The 24,013-nt window shown below is 43.9% G+C and overlaps 1 protein-coding gene across 1 annotated transcript in view; it reads right to left on the reverse strand.

Annotated features, from left to right (window-relative positions):
• The window catches only part of LOC126260499 (trace amine-associated receptor 1-like), a 60,499-nt gene extending 36,867 nt beyond the window's left edge, over positions 1 to 23,632 (reverse strand). The window contains exon 1 of the mRNA XM_049957829.1: positions 23,396 to 23,632. Coding sequence (XP_049813786.1) covers positions 23,396 to 23,632 — 237 coding nt within the window. The remainder of the gene's footprint in view (positions 1 to 23,395) is intronic.
• Between the last annotated feature and the right edge of the window lie 381 nt (positions 23,633 to 24,013).

The raw sequence follows: 24,013 nt of genomic DNA on the forward strand, positions 1-24,013 counted from the left end.
ACGCCTTATGTATCCACACATCATTCATTGTCACAAACTGAGAACGTGAACGTCATGATGTCCATCATTAAAATTGTTGAAATATAGTATTTGACGCAGACTTCGATTACAGAATTGGTGAAAAATCACTAGAAACGGTTTATAACCGTAAAATACCTAGGAGTTACTGGCAGGAGCGACTTAAATTGGAATGTAATACTTCATACTATCAGGAAATGGAGAACGCGATCATCAGTATTTGTAGAAAATTAAAAAAAACTTATAGAAAATCTTTTGATTGTCTAGATCGCTAACATTATACAAGATTGTTTTTGATAACTAGTTTCTGTTGTTCCCACAATCATCCCCAGATGAATCATGCTAAAGACTTCGTGTCAAGGTGTAAGGTAAGGTTAGATGGCATCGTCTGCATATCTTGGTACGTTCTCATCTAAGAGACAAGTTGAATAGAGTGATGGCTGTACCAGCGACATCAAAAACGAGTGATTCTAAACCATGATTTATAATATTTCAGTTGAGCGTATGATTTTTACACTTAATCGTTACAAAATATAACTTTCAGAAACCAAGAAGTTACAAGTATGTTAAGCAGATCAGACTTGTTTGTGATATACATGAATACGTAGGCATACGTGCAGCAGACTAAGAGTTGGTAGTCGGCTTAAGGATTATAATATGTCACAAACAAGTTTGATCAACTTCACATAGTTATAACGCTTTGGTGTCGACAAGTTACGTTTCTGTAACGACGAAGTGAATAACAATAACATCACTCAAGACTAACAGTTCAAATTAGCATAAATATTGCAGTGATTTCTGTTTCTGTTACATAAACCTGAAGATGCGTCAGTACTGACGTGAAACGGGTAGTTTCGAATGAAGCACCTTCATACAGGTATGCGGCTTTTGGAAACAACTCAAAATTCTTGACTTCTAAATTCTTGGAATTTTCACGGTAATTTGAACGGCTATTGAGTGTTGAATGTTGTTATTGTTATTCATTCTTTTTTGTCTCCTTGATATAGCCAGAACTTTATAAACTTCTGTCTTAGATGAGCGTGTACCAATATATGTAGGCGGTACGGTTTAAGGGGCTCCGGAACGCCCTATACTTGCAATGTTAAAATAACGCTTATAAATTACATCTTTCCTCACAAAGTATTTGAGGTAGGAAGTTGAACTTTTTACAGATTATTTATTGGAATATGGGCTACAACTTAACACAGGGATTTTACAAAATTTTAGTTCAGTTATTAAAGATGATTTTCTTTTCAATTGTAATGAAAATTCACAACATTTTTTTGCAATTTTTTATTTATATATTCAAAAATATACAGTTTTTTGGAAAAAGGCTGTGTTAAATTATGCAGAAGGTACTGTGTAACATTTACTGAAAGTTTGAAACAAATATGTTTGGAAGATCTTTAGAAAACATGTAATTAGTATGAGAAAATAAAAGTTTTGGCAATCGAGCGACAAAGATTGGATTAACTTTTTAGTGCATTCCAGGTCCATAGGATGGATTATCTTCATCCTCTGCAAACTACTCCTCCAGCTTCCTCTTGTTCCTCCTCCTGTTTACTCTTGCTTGTATTTCTAGACTCTTTACAGCCCTGTCTGCAGCCCGAAGGCGTTCCTTGTCTGAAGCAAGCATCGCTCGTACCATGTTAGAACCTATCTTCATTCCCATATTTCTAAATACCTTGCACCTTACAATGTTGCCATCATTGAAAGTCGCAACAGCATCATACACACCAAAGTGAAGTGTTTCTATTCCAACAAATACAGTCTTGGGGATTCTCGACCATATAACACTATTTACACTTTCATTGGGGTTTTGAGTTTTTCCGTGAATACACTTTTTCAACAGTTCAGGTGCTGCTAAGTCTCTGAAAATAGGTTTTATCACCTCCATTATTGCATGAGGCAGACTATGCTTATGAGTGTACACTTCACCAGTTAGCAATCCTTTGTTATATTTACACCAACTGTCTTCTTCTTTGGGACACAAGCTATGTTGGGGATTTTCATCGTCTTTATTATTTACAGTAATAACACATACCTTTGGCTTTCCAACATTTCTCCTTTTCTTAAAAGCCTTCAGAGGATTTCTAATAACTTTACTTTTACTCATTATTATACTTCAACAAAACAGAGACTCAAGAAACAGAATTAATTACGAATATTTTCGAGATAACGACAGAGTAAATAAACATGAAACAATCGACAATCACACCAGCGATATATATTGCACCATCACAAGTTAGCCACAACATATACTTTATCTCACATCACTAAAATGTACCTGATGAACACGGACGTTAATAATAACACCATTTGACAGCAGTTTAACAGCGCCACAGTGGATCACGCCCATGTAGAACACATTTCAAAAAAAATTTAAAAATAGTTGTCTTCGGAATTGAATAAATTATATATCTATTAAAAGGTAATAGTCTGCAGATTCAGAAAACGCAAAAAAGTAAAAATTGAACTTTTCATGATTTTGAGCCTTTCCGGAGCCCCTTAATCAAAAAATGTTCAAATGTGTGTGAAATCTTATGGGATTTAACTGCTAAGGCCATCAGTCCCTAAGCTTACACACTACTTAACCTAAATTATCCTAAGAACAAACACACACACCCATGCCCGAGGGAGGACTCGAACCTCCGCCGGGACCAACCGCACAGTCATTGCCTGCAGCGCCTCAGACCTCTCGGCTAATCTCGCGCGGCACGGTTTAATCCTATCTTATAAGTTGACAAAATGACTTTACCATAACAGGTCAGAGGATGGTTGTGGGAACAACCGAAACTAGTTATCAAGTACAATGTTGTATGTTGTTTGCGATCTATGCAATTAAAAGATTTTTTACAAAACGTTTTTTTAAAATTTTCTGTAAAATGGAATGACAACATATAACAAATTTTAGGAAGAGCAGATGCTACGCTGAAATGCGTTGGAAGAATCTTAAGAAAATTTAATTCATCCGAGACGTAAGTGGCTTATAGAACACTTGTTTTGCCGCTTTTTTAGTTTTGTTCAACAGCCTTGGACTCCTAGCGAGTTAACGGGAAAGAAGATCGAACGAAGAATACAGTGGAATGAGCCCATAAGAAAAATTGTATGTATAGTAGATACGCTTTCATTCGGAGGAAATGTAATTCATTCGCGATGAAAATTGTTTACAAACCAATTGTTATACCGTTTTTTTGAGTGTTTTTCGACGGACTGGAACACTTACCGAGCGGAATTAACGGTAGAGAAGATACAATTAACAGCTAAACGTTTCATCGCGGGAATGAACTTCAGAGCATCAGGAAGATGCTCCATAAACTCCAGTTGCCAGTCGCTAAGGGAGACACTGTGTATCGCGGTAAGGTTACTGTTGAAACTCCGAGAGCGTCCGTTTGAAGGAGGGTTGGGCAGCATATAATTTCCTCCCACATACGTCGCGTGAAATGACCACGATGGAAAAATCGGAGAAATTGGATCTCCTATGGAAGTTTACCGACAGTCGTTTTTCGCCCGTACCCTTCGTGAATGTAACAGAGAAGTGGGAAAAAAGACATTTGTGCCAGAAGTACCCGCCACCACACACCGAAGGGTCGCTTACAGAGTACAGATGTTGATGAAGATGTAGTCTTAACACGGTGCGCAGTACAACACTGTCTTGGCTTAGTTTCGTTCCGTCTCAATAATTCCAGAGAAAGAGGGTAGCGGAAGAGTGAGAATAAAAGAAGTAGAGAATATCTCTCGGTGGCTAGATTGGGACCCGAACTCCGCACGTAACTCAGCCAGCGGGCGTGGCGGCTGGGAATCGTGCCAGCGCGCGACGTACAGGGGGCGTGCGGAGCCAGCACCGCCTGCACGTCGCCGGTAAACAGCGAACGCCGCCCCTACTGCGGCGTCCACACACGCAGCGGATTAGAATTACGCTCGCCAGGCTGCCCGTTACACATACCTAACTGTCGTACACCGCCAAGCTCTTTCTGTACTGCGAGCGAACACATGACTGCATAAGCGAAGAAAGAAGTCCACCGCGGAGAGAAAAAAAGCGTACGTATCGATCGAGCACTTGAGAGATCTGGAACGAGCGTCGAATAGCGACGCACGGCTAAAGGAAGTTAACCGCGCAGAATAACGCGACGGGAAGCGGATGCGAGATCGTTTTCAGTTGGTGTAGGAGAGGGAGAGGGAAAGGGTGGGGGGGGGGGGGTGAGTGGGGGATGCGGGACGTCTGCGAAGCGATTGTGGGAGGCCAGACGTGGGTAGGGTGAGAGGCTCGTTGGAAGACCGATGGAGCGCGGTCCTCCGAGGAAATGCGGGACGCAGGGGGAGACGCGGGGTGCTCCGTCACAATTACTCAGCAGCGGCAAGTCGAGCGACAAGTCCGGGGGTTCGCTCCGGCGTCGAAGCTGTTCGTGCATTTGTGAACTGGCCAGCTGTCTGCATTTCGACACCGTACACTCGTGGCGCGTACGCCACAGCGGTGGCACGCAGTAAGTTACGCGGGAAAAGGGAGTGTCTTTGTAAGCACAGTACCGAGAGCCTGGAAAAAATCGCAGGTCACTCCCGTATATAACGTAAGTAAAAAGAACGTAAGAGCAAAATCACGAACCAATATCGATAGCGTTGGTATGCTGCAAAATTCTTGGGCGTATACTAAGTTAGAGCAAAATGTATGTCCTTGCGGGAGGAAAGCTTATATCAACAAATAAACGCAGATTTAGAATAGCATGACTCGTGCGAAGCTGAGCTTCCTGTGAATCACAGACGAAGGGCAATAGATGTATTCCATGTTCCTAGATCCCCGAAAAACTTTACGCTGGGGACTCACAAACAATATTATATGCACGGCATCCGCAACTTCTGAAGTCTATGATGAAAGGCAATGGCGCTTACAGCTGATAAAACGTGGTTTTAATTCAGAACTACGTTTGAGCTATATCTTCGGAATCGCTTATAGCCGTCAGCAGGCTTTCTTTTTCTTATAGATACTTGCACCTGCAGATAATGACCAGTATGTCCGTTCGATATACCAATAAATAGTAGTAGAGGATGTTACATGGACTACCTTCCCAAGCAGCCTTAGTTCGTTTGGTTTTTGAATATTGACGATATCCTCTGAGTGTCAATACCTTTCCTACTGCACTCGCAAATGGAGCTAGGGAAAAACGAAGGACGTTGGTTTCAGCTGTGATGGGTTCATGTAATAATTTTTGTGAGTATAAATCTTCAAATAATCTTTATATAATAGCACTAATATAGTATACAGTTTATAATTTATTTAAAATCTCAAATATGTACCTGAAGTTGCAACTGTAAGCCTTGAAACCTGTAGTGTGATCTATTAAAAGCAAGTGTTGCTAGCTGTCAGAGGTGTTTTCATTAACTATGGCGCTGCAGACTGTTAACCAAGTCCGACCATACGGAATATGATTAAGAAGGAGAGAGCGTTGAGCGTTGACAAACTTTTCGCGACAGTAAATAACAAATGTATGTTAATTAACTGTATGTTAGAATGTAATGCAATTAGGCTAAATGTTACTTTCCTTTCATTAATCAGACTGCAGAATGTTTCTTTTGTTTTAGAAACTATATTACAGCCTTCAGTTGAAAGAAAACCAATACAATAGTTATGATTTTGATATAAGAAAGCTAATGCGAATAGGACCATATTGGAAAACGTGGAACCGGTTAAGTCTTTAGTTTCAGCACTGCAAAGCCATTTTACGAGAGTAATTCACATTGTGTCACTTGGCGCATGTTTTACTTGAAAGAATACAGCACTGAGAAACTGTACTAGATGGGTAACTTCATTAGACATATACGCAAGCTTTTCTGTACATATGTAATAACGCCGTCCTCCCAGCTTAAAACGTGGAAAGTGTGACAACATATTTTCGATGATTTGTGATAGATACCTTATCTGCTATACATGGATTGCAGTTTCTCACACTATAAAGCCACCACTGCAATTTGGACACTATACAGGGTGTTACAAAAAGGTACGGCCAAACTTTCAGGAAACATTCCTCACACACAAATAAAGAAAAGATGTAATGTGGACATGTGTCCGGAAACGCTTAATTTCCATGTTAGAGCTCATTTTAGTTTTGTCAGTATGTACTGTACATCCTCGATTCACCGCCAGTTGGCCCAATTGAAGGATGGTAATGTTGACCTCGGTGCTTGTGTTGCCATGCGATTCATTGCTCTACAGTACTAGCATCAAGCACATCAGTACGTAGCATCAACAGGTTAGTGTTCATCACGAACGTGGTTTTGCAGTCAGTGCAATGTTTACTAATGTGGAGTTGGCAGATGCCAATTTGATGTATGGATTAGCACGGGGCAAAAGCCGTGGCGCGGTACGTTTGTATCGATACAGATTTCCAGAACGAAGGTGTCCAGACAGGAAGACGTTCGAAGCAATTGCTCGGCGTCTTAGGGAGCACGGAACATTCCAGCCTATGGCTCCCGACTGGGGAAGACCTAGAACGACGAGGACACCTGCAATGGACGAGGCAATTCTTCGTGCAGTTGACGATAACCCTAATGTCAGCGTCAGAGAAGTTGCTGCTGTACAAGGTAAGGTTGACCACGTCACTGTATGGAGAGTGCTACGGGAGAACCAGCTGTTTCCGTACCATATACAGCGTGTGCAGGCACTATCAGCAGCTGATTGGCCTCCACGAGTACACTTGTGCGAATGGTTCATCCAACAATGTGTCAATCCTCATTTCAATGCAGATGTTCTCTTTAAGGATGAGGCTTCATTCCAACGTGATCAAATGGTAAATTTCCACAATCAACATGTGTGAGCTGACGAGAATTCGCACGCAATTGTGCAATCACGTCATCGACACAGATTTTCTGTGAACGTTTGGGCAGGCATTGTTGGTGATGTCTTGATTGGCCCTCATGTTCATCCACCTACGCTCAATGGAGCACGTTATCATGATTTCATACGGGATACTCTACCTGTGCGGCTAGAACATGTGCCTTTACAAGTACGACACAACATGTGGTTCATGCACGATGGAGCTCCTGCACATTTCAGTCGAAGTGTTCGTACGCTTCTCAACAACAGATTCGGTGGCCGATGGATTGGTAGAGGCGGACCAATTCCATGGCCTCCACGCTCTCCTGACCTCAACCCTCTTGACTTTCATTTATGGGGCGTTTGAAAGCTCTTGTCTATGCAACCCCGGTACCAAATGTAGATACTCTTCGCGCTCATATTGTGGACGGCTGTTATACAATACGCCATTCTCCAGGGCTGCATCAGCGCATCAGGGATTCCATGCGACGTAGGGTGGATGCATGTATCCTCGCTAACGGAGGACATTTTGAACATTTCCTGTAACAAAGTGTTTGAAGTCACGCTGATACGTTCTGTTGCTGTATGTTTCCATTCCATGATTAATGTGATTTGAAGAGAAGTAATAAAATGAGCTCTAACATGGAAAGTAAGCGTTTCCGGGCACATGTCCACAAAACATATTTTCTTAATTTGTGTGTGAGGAGTGTTTCCTGAAAGTTTGGCCGTACCTTTTCGTAACACCCTGTATACCATCTGTCTAGTGAAACGTAGGTTTTCACTATTACTCATATTACGTTACAATAGTAAACGCTGTATTACTTACCTTGGATATACGCTTTGGGTCAATGTCCTGGCGACCGAATTTAAATATTCAGTGTACAAAATACTTTGCTCGCCTCACGGACCAAATGCGATAAACACGCGGTTTATTTCTGTGATTGTCAGCATTGATGCAGCAGAGATGACACTTTTAAGAGTCATAGACTAAAAACTCATAGACCGGATAAAGAAGAGAAATGAACCGAGTGTCGAAACATACTTCGGAAGAGAGAGGAGTACAGGGAGAAATGGTACGAACACATTCAAAGAATGGCAGATGGACGAATACTTAGATCAGTATACAAGCGTGCACCTCAAGGGAAATTAAACGTGGTGCGTCCTAAGAAGAGATGGAAAGATCAGCTGCAGTCCACTTGAAATTGCAACAGACAAGGACGCCTAAATCGAAACTGCGTAGATGGTGAATATTAACATAGTAACTTTAGTTACATGCCTCTGGTTCTTCATGTGTACATTAGTTACTAGAGAGTTCATCATTTTGCATGCCAACGTCATGTGATGCTATGAAGATTGGTATATTGCAGCTTTTTCTTATTTTTCCTGTAATTAGATTAGCTGACACACTTCCTGACGAAAAAGTGAGGCACCCGGAAGGCCTGGAGGAAACGAAATAAACCTCCGTGGGTTGAGAGTATATGTGATGTTATTGCGTGATTACAATATCGATTAAAATTTACAAAGGACTCTCTTATCGTCTTAAGTTACATACGCCCCTGGTCTGGATGCATTCGTTTGGGAAGCGTATCATTAAGACGTTGTCTCCTCCCCTTCGCCCACAAATGCTATAAATGGTACTTGGTACCCTGGACACTGACACTGGAACGTAGTTGATATCCGAGCTGGTCCCACACATGTGCTATCAGAGACAGGTACACGATCTTGCTGGCAACAGGCGTACCACAACATCATGCAGACAGTTAGCAATTCCGCTGAAAAATTGTACCACGATACTGTCGCGTGAGAGTGGTAATACGTGAGGAGCATCAGAACTCCCTCAATCATTACCACCCATGACCTGAAGTCGTGACCTATGACTCTGCACGCCACGACGCCAGGAACACCTCAGCTGTACACCGCCAAAAATTTGGAGGCATGGGACCTCTCTCCAAGTGGCCGCCGTACTCGCCATTGATGGTCATCCAGGGCACTGCAGAACTGCGATTCATAGCTGAACACAACGTGGCACTATTCATTAGCATTCCATGCTTCCCGATCGCGGTACCACCCCAAACACAGCCATTTGTGTCCTGCTGCTGTCAGCGGTCTCCGACCAGTGGTGCGGGATTAGACATAATATTTGAGGGAGTCCGTTACTTTTCCCCGGATGGCAGACGAGGATGTGAAGGCGCTCAGATGACATTAGTGCAGGTATGGTTGTCAGATGTAGCCGGGCCAGAACCTTGAGGATGACTATCCCTGCACTGAAGTTCCTATGCATTCGAACAACGGGCTGGTGTCACTTTCGAATGCTCCACAAATCTGTATACTGTACAGTTCGACCAGTCGGGCAGATGGAGCGCCACCCCCCCCCCCCCCCCCCCCAATTAGCACCCTTTCAAACTACAATAACGCTGTCTCATACTTGTACGCGGCATCTCCGTGGCCTTCACACTGATTACCCGACACCTGATGCAGTTCATGTCACTTATACACTTTACCAGATGTGATGACACCATCAATCAATACTAATGCATTCTGGTGGCCGCTCCACCTATAACAGTGAACTCCAACATCCGACCACGTCTTCTGGGTATTTCACTTTTTTCCGCATGGCTGTGTAATTTTGTATGCAGTCCGCAGAATTACGTGTTGTTGGTGAGTAAGGACACATTTGTGTGATCTGAGGTTTGGCCGGCGTACAGAAATCTTGAAAATTTCTCAGGTATTCAGCCGGGTAGCATCGTCCAAAAGGCGCGACATTTCGGCAAGTCGACTTCTTGCTATCTTCAGGCGTTCTTGGAGTCTGAACGCCGGAAGGTGGTAAGAAGTCAGCTTGCTGAAATATCGCTCCCTTTGGACGACGCTCCCCGGCTGAATAACCGAGGAATTTTCTAGGGCAAATTTAATAAAAGGCAAATTTATAGAACTACTAACTTATTGCCCGCTGATTCGCTCACATTTACTGTTTGGCCTGCACAGTTTATTTCCTTCAATCGAATATTTATTTTGTTCACAAATCGCAACATCTTCTAAGCTTTGCACGCTAATTAAGGCCATAGAAGCATGGTATTTTTGGGATGTCCCTCTGACCAAAAAGAGAGTCTGATATCTAGAGTCACACGTCTCTATAATCGTGCCTTTTGAGTTCTTGTGGTGATATTTCCATGCGAACTATCATCCTCTAAAACACATTTCCTTAGAAGACGAGAACAGATTTTCATAGATTCAGCTTTAAAAATGTTTTAATATAACGAAATATTCATAAACCTTTTCGTACCCTGTTCACCCCTTTAGCGATTGAATAAAAAAAAGGAATTTTTTGTTTCTAACAGAGAAGTCAAACACGAATTTTCTTGGAGTTAAACGAAATATCTCCATGAAAAGGGGCTGAATCTTCAAAATACTGAAACACGGATTTTTTATTTCTAACTGAGAAGCCAAAGACCAATTCTCGTAGCTGTAGCTTTAACAATGCTTTGTTACTATTTTAATAATGCTATACTTAAAAAACCCTCTCACCCACTATTTAGTCCCCTTAGAGGTTCAATTTCCAAAAATGCTGAAGCACATATTCTTGTATTTCTTGCCGAAAAAGCAAATGTCAATTTTTGTAGGATCTTGCTTCAAAGTTGCCTTAGTAGCATCATATTTTCCAAAAATTCTTTCACCCCCTACTTCATCCTCTCTTTTGTATATGACAAGCAACTATATGACATTCAGCCTTCCAAAAAAAAAGTTCAAATAGCTCTAAGCACTATGGGACTTAACATCTGAGGTCAACAGTCCCCTAGACTTAGAACTACTTAAAACTAACTAACCTAAGGACATCATACACATCCATGCCCGAGGCAGGATTCGAATCTGCAACCGTAGCAGCAGTGCAGTTCCGGACTGAAGCGCCTAGAACCGCTCGGCCACAGCGGCCGGCTCATTCATCCTTCCCTCTCCCGAGTTATGAAGTTGTGTATTCAATCCACGAACAAATAATTCGGTATGTCTTTGTTGCTGGGTCTTTTTGTAATTTCTATTTAGATATTGTATGCTATGTATTCAAGGGAAAGTATATATTTAGACTGTTATTCAGTAAGTAAAATGAGCTACTGCCAATTGTGTTATTCGCCAATAATAATTATGTTATTTCCAACGAGTTATATATTATTTTCATTTTTGTTCCGTATATGTTATTGATTTCACGGGCGGCAACAATGAGTCACAAAATGTTTAAAAAGTAAGTACCGTATTTTCTTGAAAACTAGAAAACACACTACAAACACATGACCGGAAACAAATAACGTTTAGTTATAGCCTACTGTGTACCGTGACAGTCATTTCTCTGTTGACACGACAGGAGGAGAGCTTAGAGCGGTTACCACGAATGTTACATACTTCGCTGCACTAATCATCAAACAGCCGGCCGGGGTGGCCGAGCGGTTCTAGGCGCTACAGTAAGGAAACGCGCGACCGCTACGGTCGCAGGTTCGAATGCTGCCTCGGGCATGGATGTGTGTGATGTCATTAGGTTAGTTAGGTTTAAGTAGTTCTATGTTCTAGGGGACTGATGACCTCAGAAGTTAAGTCCCATAGTGCTCAGAGCCATTTTTGAGTCATCAAACAGTAAGAAACTCATGTAAACACAGTTGGCTGCACTCGCATTTGGCCACGCGCATGTCATGACATTCGTGATGGTAAGTCATGGAGATTCAACAACATTGCCTCTGCTTCATGTGACCTTTATCCCTTAGATTTCTCGCTGTGGGTAAATTTCAAGTATTTGGTGTATTTCAAACATATCGTCTAAGTGCTCACGTTACCGAAAACCATGTGTCATATACGTGACCAGATAGAGGTTCAGCCAGTTGTGTTCAAAAGAGTTGCTGATTCTTTGAAAAGGAATGCCGCAAAATTTGTAATACTGTGTCGTATTTACATCGAGCACGTTCCGTATTGTCGAAGTGAGATGACTATCACAAAACAGTATGGATGGCTTCTAGCAGATATACCTAAACAGAAACTGCACAAAATTGTCACTTCTAAATATATCGGGAGCTACAACTTACAAATTCAACAAGTACTCCAGTTCCTGATAGTTTTGGTTTTGATACCTACATTTATCACTCGAGGGTGGGAGGAAAGTCAGCAAGAAGACAAGTTACTCTACTGAATAGTGACCGTTCTCTACAAACGTGTAATGGCTTACATCTCAACAAGTTTTTGTCTGCGTACAAATGTTTAAAGTGCTTTTTCTGGTTTTAACCGGTAACACTTTTTATAAGCACGTAAGGTACGTTTTTATAAAAGCCTTGTCTAAAGAGATTACAAAATGGATAGGCTGTAGTGTAACAGGCCTGCGTTTCATTTTTTAACTTCTTTGAATTCGAAATCTCGTGCTTCCTGTTGAAATTTCTTTCGTGTTTATAAACTTTTCTTCGCAATACAGGCATATGTTGCATTGTACGTAACGTTGATGAGCGTGGAGCTGTCCTTATATCGAAAGTAGTTGTTGTTTACGAGGGCATCCATACATTAAAAACCAACTGTCTTGCCTCGTTGAATACAACGGTTCTCGTTAAATCACTGTAGGAAAGCAACATTGAGAGTGGCCAGCACTTGTACGGGTACCCCACGTCCTGTTGGCTGATTTCCCTTCACCTTTACGACAGTGGTGTGGAGGAGTGGTGGTGTAAAGTCCCTGATCTCCACTCTCTGCCAAAATATCCTGGATTAAATTTCAAACTTCTCCGCAGTGTCTTATGAAGTGAGTGCACGTCACACACTGGATGGCGTCCGTCCATCGTATGGGGACGTCAAGTTAGGCGGTCCCATTGACGCAAATCAGCACCTACGTTTAACAGATATATTTAAACAACTCTCACTTTTTGTGAAGGGAAGATGCCATTAAGTACAAAGAAAAGTAAAACCTTTCCAATTACAGAGCTGAACCTGTCCTTGGTACCAAATCACAATGCCGTAGGCTTTACTTTTAACATACATTAAAGAACTATCATCATCGCAACACACTTGTGGGCGAGAGATGACACCTAACAACAATGAATTGTATCTGTAACGAGAGAGATAAAAAGAATGGCGTAACACAGATAATGGAGCCATGTAATAAATGTCAAAGAAAGAGAAAAGACCCGTTCAGCCACAATGTGTCAGTGTGGTAAGCTCGTTATGTCATTCACTTTTGTATCTGAGGTAACATAATACTCACAAGCAAGCGGGGTTTTAGATGCCCTTTTTCCTTATGATTCCCCCCCCCCACCCCCCACCCCCCACCCAACCACAATTTCTGTCCACTTCTTCGAGAAAAAGCATTTACATGCGGGTGTAAAATAACTACTAGTTCCTGTACGTATCACATTTGCTGCTGCGATACCCTTGTTTCTGTGACGTGGGTGGAGTGTCGGTGTAGCTGTACAGCTGTAACCGAGTGCGAATATCAAAGTGGTGCCGCACTGGCCACGTCGACAAGAGAGCGAACAAGGATTTACTGTGACGTTTATGCTTGAATTGCTACGTAGGGTTGTGGTAAATTAACACTGGCACTGCGTCAGTCAGTATTCGTCATGGATGTTAAGTGAGTTCATCATGGACGTTACGTGACCACAGCCAACAGCTGGCAAGCCAAAAGTAAATAAATAAACAAATATATAAATACTAAAGTGTTAAGTGTTACCTAAATACTGGAGATACTATATCAAGCATGTTGTAACGGCGACCGCAACAGTTGCGGGGTTGAAGTGACGGAAAACGCGGTGGGACCCACGGAGCGGCCCACGAACAACAACAGAACGGAGAGGAGGGCACGACCAACGAAGGACCTTACGACAACAAGAAGCCCGAGACAACAGAGTCAAGAATGGCTAACTAGACAATCACGTCCTCTCGTAAACAAAACACGAAAGTTAACTGTAGCGTCCCCACACAGCTGATGGGGTCCATTCGGTTTCCGTATGACCACCAGTGGTGTCGCCCATGCACTGTAAGTTACAGGCTCCAGCACGCCAGTAGCCTGGAGCCAATCAAGTTCCTGCTTCACCTCTGGCCGTAAGGCCACCGGAAGGGGCCGGGCCAGGAAAAAGCGAGGCTGTGCATCTGGCCGTAGGGTCATGTGCGCCTGAAAGCCGGAAGCACATCCGAGATCAGGTAGAAACAACGACGCAAAAGCGGAGCACAGATCATCCAAGTCCTGAAAGGGAACAGCCGTGGAAACTACCTTAACTACATTGGAAATAGAAAAGCGAAGCAGTTGAAACGCATCTAGGCCAAAAATATTCGAAGCCAACGGATGGTCCACGTGTCGCCTGGACGACGAACTGCCCACGAAGGGGAATGGAACGGTCCCGTAGGCGACTAAACAGCGAGAGGGAGGCGACAACGCAGGAGAGCCGAGTCGGGTATATGTCGCCATATTAATCAGGGAGACGGTGGTCCCAGTGTCTTCCTGAAAACTGACATCCTCAGTGAAAATGCAATAGCGTGAGGAAAAGCTTCCGCGATGACGTGTCATCCTGTGGGACGATCGATTGCAGATCATGGACTGTATCTTGAGGCCCCGGAGGGGCAGGACTGGATCGAGTCGAGCGACTACGACAAATCGACTGGATGTTGCCCTCCTTGTTAGACGGCCCGCGAATGGGCAGTAAAGCACTGTGGGCAAGACGGAAGAGGGCCGCGCAACCAGCGACGAGGGTTGACCGAAGGCGCCGATGCCACAGAGACGTCGGACAACGAGGAGTCCCGACGGTGCTGGCCTCTGTCGGCCGAGCCACGTCGACGTCGCGAGGGCGAAACCCGCCGTGACGCCGCGATCGCCGCAACCTATAGTCGCGCCTTAAGACGCTCGTTAGCCGCTTGAGCAATTTCAAAGGAGTGTACAATGCGGAGACTCTCTTCTAAGGACGGGTTGTCGAGTTTCAGCGCCGCAGTACGGACCTCAGGATCGGGAGACAGCTGAACCACCACATCCCGGATCAGGGAGTCTGTATACGAAGCCTTACACTGCTGACTGGTGCACGTAAAATCGGATCGACGGCTGACACCCTGCAAGTCTGTGACCCAGGAACGATACGATTGACCAGTATGTTTATGGTACTGGTAGAACTCCAGGCGAGAGGCGACCACATGGTAGTGTTGGGAATAATGCTATGTCAGCAAAAGGCAGATCTCCTGAAAAGAGAGAGCCACAGGATCGGACAACGGTGCCAACTTGCGGAGAAGAAAGAACGTGTCCGGGGAGGCCCAAGACAAAAACAACGAACACTGCAGGGAGTCGTCCGTGACTTGAAAAGCCGTGAAATGTTGTTTCAGCAGATTTAAGTAGGTTTCCCAGTCCTCGTTAGCGTCATTAAAGGGTGAAAACGACGGCGGACGTGGGAAAGCATCGGACACCCGAGGACTCTGAAGCTGTTGTGGTAACGCGTCCCGAGCATCGACTTTGTCCGGTAGCAACTGCAGCGACTTTTGTAAGATGTCTAACTGGAGCTGCTGCTGCTGTTGCTCCAGCACACAGACCAACTTCGCCTCCATACCAACAACGACCACCGTTTACCTCGTCGCCAAAATGTTGTAACGGCGACCAGAACAGTCGCGGGGTTGAAGTGACGGGAAACGCGGCGGGAGCCGCGGAGTGGCCCACGAAGAACAACAGAACGGAGAGGACGCACACGACCAACGAAGGACCTTACGACAACAACAAGAGCGAGACAACAGAGTCAAGAAAACCTAACTAGACAATCACGTCCGCTCGTAAACAAAACACGAAAGTAAATACGCTGTCTAAACAAATGTTCAAATGTGTGTGAGATCTTATGTGACTTAACTTCAAAGGTCATCAGTCCCTAAGCTTATACACTACTTAACCTAAATTACCCTAAGGACAAACACACACGCACTCATGCCCGAGGGAGGACTCGAACCTCCACCGGGACCAGCTGTACAGTCTATGACTGCAGCGCCCCTGAGCGCTCTGCTAGTCCCACGCGGCTACGCTGTCTAAGGAGAGGCGATATGTCCTGAGACGTACACAAGGTTAGACTGGCAGGCTGAGCTTTTCCTTTATCGTCAGTTTACACCTTACACAAGTTGAGCTGGCAGCGGCAACTGTACGCCGCTCTTCAGCCACAGGCAGTACAAAGAGAGAAAAACAATGAAGACACAGGAGTAACGCAACATAACAGTGGACAAAAAACAATAGACACAGTAATTAAAAAACACGAAGCCGTTCACACGTGAAGGAAAACAATGAAACTGTCAGCACTGTACACGAACACTGATGATTGAGATCACACACGTGAACGATGGAGCGTGGGCGGCGAAAACACTGAAGCACAAACACAACAGCACACACACAAAACCAATGGCGATGATCTCCGGCGCGCTAATGTTCATGTGACATGTGCGAGTCTGGGGACCTGCCAAAAGGGAAAAAAGGTAGGGGAGGAGGGAGAGGGGAGAGTGGAGATGCCAGTGGCAGAGGAGATGGGGGAGGCAAGAAGGTATGGGGGGTAGGGGAAGCCCAGGGGGAGGAGTGGCAGGAAGGGAGGAGGGAGAGAAGGGAAGGGAGAGAGGGTGCCCCAAGGAAAAAAAAACACACAGGAAGTGGAAGAGGAGGATCCAAGTTGATAGGAGGGGTATATGGAGGGGATGAGGGCATCATCAGGGAGGAGGAGCTGGGGGAAGCCACCTTGGGAGAGGGTAAGGAGAGTGGAGAGATGGAGAGCAGGTGAGACGTGGGAATACACCGGTTCACTTACCCCGTGTTTATTCTCCGGTTAGGCGTTATTACCCTTTCGTAAAACACCTTTTCCACACTGTTCCGAGAATAGAACTTACGCAGCTGCTAAACATGGACTGTACAACTGGCCCTTAGTAATTTATCATTAAGGCAAAAATTTTCTTCCAAAATTTCATTTTCTTGGAAACAATGAGAAGATAAATATGTAATCTTGCTTACCTGTTATTCCTGTTAGTCTTTTATTTCCACTCTGATAGTCTGAATCTATGTAATATGCTAATAATTATAACAACGCTTATCACTGGCACACTAAGTCAGTAACATTAACAAAAAGAGATTGGCATTCAGCCGTTCAGGTTTATTCGGCTCAGTTTGTATAACTCCTTCCCCTTTTGCCTGCGGGGAAGTTTTTCATTTCTAGATGGGACGGGGGTTCACCTGGTAGAGACGCCACGTAGACTATGCACGATTCAAAATCAGCTTATGATTCGTTCAGAGATCAACTTAGAATGTATTCAAAATTTTTCAAAATCCAACTGAGATGCGTTTCAAAATCATATGAAAAATAATGGATAGATCAACGTGCGCTGCACATTAAGTGCCTTATGAAACAAGGTTTTTTTCTTGAAGAATATGAATTTAGCGCTCCTTGAAATTGCCACTCGGGGCAGATACCCCGGTCTGCCCCCCCCCCCCTCCCCCCTAGCTCAGGTCGGCCGCTGTGGTCGAGCGGTTCTAGCACTTCAGTCCGGAACCATGTAGCTGCTATGGTCGCAGGTTCGAATCCTGCCTCGGGCATGGATGTGTGTGATGTCCATAGGTTAGGTCTCTTTAAGTACACTACTGGCCATTAAAATTGCTACACAAAGAAGAAACGCAGATGATAAACGAGTATTCTTTGGACAAATATATTATACTAGAACTGACATGTGATTACATTTTCACGCAATTTGGGTACATAGATCCTGAGAAATCAGTACCCAGAACAACCACCTCTGGCCGTAATAATGGCCTTGATACACCTGGGCATTGAGTCAAACAGAGCTCGGATGGCGTGTACACGTACAGCTGCCCATGCAGCTTCAACACGATACCACAGTTCAGCAATACTGGCGTAATGTGACGAGCCAGTTGCTCGGCCACTATTGACCAGACGTTTTCAATTGGTGAGAGATCTGGAGAATGTGCTGTCCAGGGCAGCAGTCGAACATTTTCTATATCCAGAAAGACCCGTACAGGACCTGCAACATGCGGTCGTGCATTACCCTGCTGAAATGTAGGGTTTCACAGATATCGAATGAAACGTAGAGACACGGGTCATAACACATCTGAAATGTAACGTCCACTGTTCAAAGTGCCGTCAATTCGAACAAGAGGTGACCGAGACGTGTAACCAATGGCACCCCATACCATCACGCCGGGTGATACGCCAGTATGGCGATGACGAATACACGCTTCCAATGTGCATTCACCGTGATGTCCCCAAACACGGATGCGACCATCATGATGCTGTAAACAGAAACTGGATTCATCCGGAAAAACGACGTTCTGCCATTCGTGCACGCAGTTTCGTCGTTGAGTACACCATCACAGGCGCTCCTGTCTGTGATGCAGCGTCAAGGGTAAACGCAGCCATGGTCTCCGAGCTGATAGTCCATGTTGCTGCAAACGTCGTCGAACTGTTCGTGCAGATGGTTGTTGTCTTGCATACGTCCCCATCTGTTGACTCAGGGATCGAGACGTGGCTGCACGATCCGTTACAGCCATATGGATAAGATGCCTGTCATCTCGACTGCTAGTGATACGAGGCCGTTGGGATCCAGCACGGCGTTCCGTATTACCCTCCTGAATCCACCGATTCCATATTCTGCTAACAGTCATCGGATCTCGACCAACGCGAGCAGCAATGTCGCGATACGATAAACTACATTCGCGATAGGCTACTATCCGACCTTTATCAAAGTCGCAAACGTGATGGTACGCATTTCTCCTTCTTACACGAGGCATCACAACAACGTTTCACCAGGCAACGCCGGTCAACTGCTGTTTGTGTATGAGAAATCGTTTGGAAACTTTCCTCATGTCATCACGTTGTGGGTGTCGCCACCGGCGCCAACCTTGTGTGAATGCTCTGAAAAGCTAATCATTTGCATGTCACAGCATCTTCTTCCTGTTGGTTAAATTTCGCATCTGTAGCACGTCATCTTCGTGGTGTAGCAATTGTAATGGCAAGTAGCGTAATTCTACGCCTAGGGGACTGATGACCTCAGATGTTAAATACCATAGTGCTTAGAGCCATTTGAACCATTTTGAACCTAGATCAGAGCCTACTACCGCTCACACCACGAGACAGACAAACAAGTCTATTCTGGTGTCGTGAAAGAGACGACTGGAGAGCGGAATGGCGCTCAGAGTAGGTTCAGTCTGTATGCGTCTGGACGTACGCGCACGTGGCGTAGGTGTAGTGAGCTGCCTATTCCTGAGAGCACGCTCCCACGACACACATGTCCCATCCCACACTTCATGGTGTTGAGGGCCATCAGTTACAGCTCTCGGTCACATCTGATATTTCTGCAGGGTATAGTAATCATTACACGGTGCATAGCACGTGATGTTTTCATCGTGATACAGCCATTTCTTCGACAGGAAGGTGATGTGCTTCTTCAGCAGGACAATGCACGTTTGTCTATGGCTGCTATAACGGGAAGTGCTTTTCGTGGTGTACAACAGGTGCCCTGACCAACCAGATCACTATATCTCTTACCAACTGAACGCGAATGGACATGATGAAGAGGAAACTTATTAGTTCTCAGGGACCTGCGATAACCATTGCCGAACGGCAACAGAAGACACAAAGGGCTTGTGACAATCTGTCGCAGGATGCCGTTCGGCACTTCTATGACCGTTTTCTATCGAGAATATAGGCCTGCGCTGCCACCAGATGGGTATACTGCGTAGGTTTACGGTTGCGACTGCTTGAGCACTGTTTCATGTGACATAAGTGTTTATTTTGGTCTGCGATGATAAACTACCTGTCGCCTCATTTATCAATAAAATGTCCTTGCCCCTTGGGGTGCTGTATTTTTCAGGCAGTGCATTTGTCTAACAAGGTAGGAGATGAACTACAATGAATCCAAAAAAAGGGGGAAAATACCAGAAAACGTTAGTTAGTGATTAAACTAAACTAGTGACAAGAGATTTGGGCATATCATTTTCTATAATTATAAAATTGTAAATATCTCTTAATGCTAAAGAGTGAAATAAATATTTTGTTCTTCCACACCAAAATCTGTAAGCCAAAATTCATATGGATGAATTCAAGATATAACAATCGACCGTAGGAGCGTTTATTACATTTGCACACTCTGTTGCACAATATTACTGTACATTTAACAGTTGCATTGACACAGGCAATCAACGTGGTCGTGCTTGTAAATCAAATGAGGTTTCCAGTGGCCTCCGAGTGCTGTAATTCAGAGAAGACTGACACCATTTGCAATTCATTGCATTTGTAGAGAAAATAATTAAGGGATTGCCGAAATCTTAATGCTCCGTGGCGGTTCATTTCACTATCGATAACTTTTAGTTAGCGTCTCACTAGGGTCACAAATTTACTCCCCTGCTGCCTCGTCTAGACTTCAAAAGCGGCCGCTTGAGTCGCGTATCAAGAAGGAAGGGGAGGGAGAGAGAGAGAGAGAGAGAGAGAGAGTGGGAGGGAGAGAGAGAGAGAGAGAGAGAGAGGCCTCCGAACAGCGTGTCGCGGGCATCTGATGGTAGTTTTCTCACATCGTGGAGCCGGGGTGCAGCAGCAGTGCTTGGAGCGACGCACACGGGCTGTGGATGGGAAGGGCATCTTTTCCTGGTCGTCGTTTACTCTTCTTCCCCAGGACTGGTTCGCTTACGTTGTGCGCAACTACTTGTTCAGCTGTGTACACAGATTTTCCATTCCGCAAGCTGTTTGTACACATGTTCGTATTTGTGTTTTACTGAATCGTCATGCACGCCATGTTATTTGGCTCTGTGAATTTGTGAACAGTGTACTGCCCTGCCTATCCTCTGCGATTTTGAAGTCACTTGTCTTAATCTGCTGGCCAGCGTTCACTCTAAAAAAAAAAAAAAAAAAACTTCCATGGTTAATGTTGTTATGGTTATGTAATGTGCCCAGTTGTCACGCATAGCTGTATCGGAGACCTACGTCTTATCTAATTTTTTTAACCTCTCTTTTAATATTCTTGTGGAAAAGATCCAATTGTTCTAAGTTTTAATGTTTGTTTTTACGATGTTTTAGAAGCTGGTGGGCTCTCTGGTGTTACTATTATCCATCAGTTTTAAGCATGTTGTGAACTCCGGTTAATAGTAAGACCCTGAATAGTTGTTTACTGTTTTTCCTCCTGGAAGAAATTACAGCTCCCTTTCTGTAGTTTTCTGTTATCGAAGCTTATTTCCTAAGGCGTATCAGCTTACTGGAAGCGCTATATAAATGCAATCATCGATAAAGCGTAACTTTACTTGTAGTATAATCCAATCAAAACAATTCTTTCTTATTTTTTAACAGCATTTACTAAGTTGCTGGCAGAGTGTTCAGTGTCGGCGGCTTCTTGCCGCTTGGGCCTAAGTTCCTTGCGGCCCTGTGCACGGCTCTTGAGAATTTCCTGGTGCGGCTTGCTATTTGTTTGCAGTCGCGCCTCCTGGCTGTCTGTGCTCAAGTTGAGTACCTAATGTTACGTCACTTGCACTGTAAACGAAATTTTGCTTTTGACCAATAGGCCTTTGATTGACTGGCTTCGCATAGGAAATTTTCTCTTTAATATTTAATACATACTGTACTGTTGGCAGAAGTTTGATTGCAAATTCTTTCGTGTTAATCTTTAGGTAATCCGTATGATATCTCTGTTAATATTTACCAGCGACTGATGACCTCAGATGTTAAGTCCCATAGTGCTCAGAACCATTTGAACCAACATTTACCTTCTGGAGAGTCCGCCTAACATCTTGAACTGAAATTTGCTTGAAGAAATTTATCTAGAACTGATTTAATTATTTTAATTCGCTGGTTTATTTAAAATTGCTTAAAATTAAAAAAAGGGACAATTTTGTTAAGGTATTATTTTCTGAATTTGTGTGAGGTTATTATTGCAAATTAACGGTTGTCTCACTCACCATTATGAACAGCTATAACGGCAAATTAACTTCAATTTTTTTACCTGTCTTCCAAAGGGGACCTGTTATCAAAGAAAATATATAAAAATGATTATTTTTGTTGTTCAAGGATTAATGATGTTAGTTAAAGTGGTCATTTCCCTGATCCAATTACTTCCCGATCTTACCTAAGAAGATAGTAAACAAACGTTATTTGATTTAACAATATCTATATCAGGAAAGGTTCGTACGCAGAATTCCTATAAATATCTATTACGGTGTATGGAGACGAGCAAGATGGTGCGAGCTATACAGCACAGTGGCTCGCAACAAGTGAGCTAATGTGTGATGGGCAGCACGAAAAATCCGTTCTTCGGCTACAACGTCACTCGAAAACAAAGTTCAAAGTTCAAGAGGGCTACAATCAGCCATAACGACGCAGGGAGAGACACTTTTACCTCCTCTAGACAACTGCCAAGGGAAAGAAACATCTCAGGCACAGAATATAATTATATGAAATCGCTGCGTGATATTACGCAATGGTTAAGGCACTGGACCTTAATTCTGGAGCACTATATTTCAAATCCCTGTCAAGTCAGGCAAGTTTAATTTTTTGTTATTTGTCAGAATTACCATCTAAAGATGACACAGTCGTTCTGTGGAGAAACGATAACTTCCGATTTCCTACTCAGTCTGAGCTGTATTTCCGTCAGCTTTACCTCTGACTCTAATGACTGCATCATCGACACAACTACACATCTCAGTCTTGTGTTCCTTGAGCCGAATTCACCATATGGATGTCATGTCTGATGTAGTTGGAAACCGCGAGAGTATTAATTAAAGTCGTTAATGATGATTAGCTGAAAAGACCCCAAGACAACCAAAAACATATACAATAATTTTCCACATACTTTCAGTAAAAGGTGTTCAGTAGCTGTTAAATAAAGGAAGTCATGTGAAGAGCACTTACAACAGCCAACATGAATCACATCAATTTTGCTTTTAATTTTGGCCATTTTGGCCCATCGCCATATAGGAAAAGAATCATGACTATTAAGTTTTCTATTTTACAGTGAAGCTAGTATTAACGATCACGTCATTTATCAAATTGCACTTTATTTCAAATTTTGTTTTCGACGGGACAAATATGTAATAAAGCATATTTATAGACATTACAGTAATCAGTTATAAAGACGTCATTTCCCAAGCCATGATTTCTTTTACATAGTGGGCTAAGATAATAGTTCCTGCTTCTGAGGAAAAGTCTTTTTCATTGAAATTCTATGTAAAATAAAGATTCAGCGGTTATCGGTGCATTTGTATCTTCTGGAATTTAGTAATTCTGAAGTTCATCTGCATAGACATGATTTTTACGGGCCAAAATCGAGGAAATATTACTGACATTCAGAAAGTGCAGCAGTGGGCCCAGGACTGACACTCTGGAAAGAAAATTCTTCCAGGACAACTTTTCATTTCTACAACATGCTACTGTCTCCTTCCGGAGATAGGTGTTTTCAAGGTGACTGTATGTAGCTGAGTAATAACAGGCGTGAGTGAGCAGCTGTTCGTGTTTCCTGTTTCAAAAGTGGACACATCCTTTCTCGAAAAGAGGCTACTTGCTGAGTAAACTATGAGAGGTACATGAACGTCACGTAGTGAATTACAATAACGGTAGTTTTGGTGGTTACCTGTGCGTGTATGTACTTGGAGTATCTGCGGCTGTTGAGCACGACGATGGCAGTGAGGTTGGCGGCCAGGATGGCGACGGAGAGCAGCAGGACGAGCATGGACTGCGTGACGGCCCACAGCGTGACGCCGCCCCCGGCCGCCGCCCCCGCGCCCCCGGAGGCGGGCCTCGCGGAGCAGCTGCTGTTGTGCAGCGCCGGCGCCTGCAGCCACGAAGACGCCTTCCCGTGCTCCAGCATCGCGCCGAGCCGCGCCTAGCCGCGCGGCCACCCGCGGTACGCCCACACCTGCTACGCTGCGCGCATCTCCGAGCCCAGCACTACCGGCTCGCCCTTAACAGCGTACTACGGAAGGCGCGCACTGTCTGCCTGCTATTGCAGCAGCATTTCATTTATGAAGCACTACGCAACTAAATCTAGTGGTCTGATATTGAACAACCTGATATTATCTTCGCTTTCCCAAAATAAGTCCAAAATTTGCCGTAACTAACACGTGACATTGGCTTTCCCTAAAACGCTGTAGCAACGAAATTATCAGCATCTATGTTTTCCGGAATTAAATGTAAACACGTTTCAATAAAATACTTATCATTAATTGTTGTCTCATGAAAGTAAATGCTT

Source organism: Schistocerca nitens, chromosome 5 (assembly GCF_023898315.1).
Source record: "Schistocerca nitens isolate TAMUIC-IGC-003100 chromosome 5, iqSchNite1.1, whole genome shotgun sequence".
NCBI lineage: Eukaryota > Metazoa > Arthropoda > Insecta > Orthoptera > Acrididae > Schistocerca > Schistocerca nitens.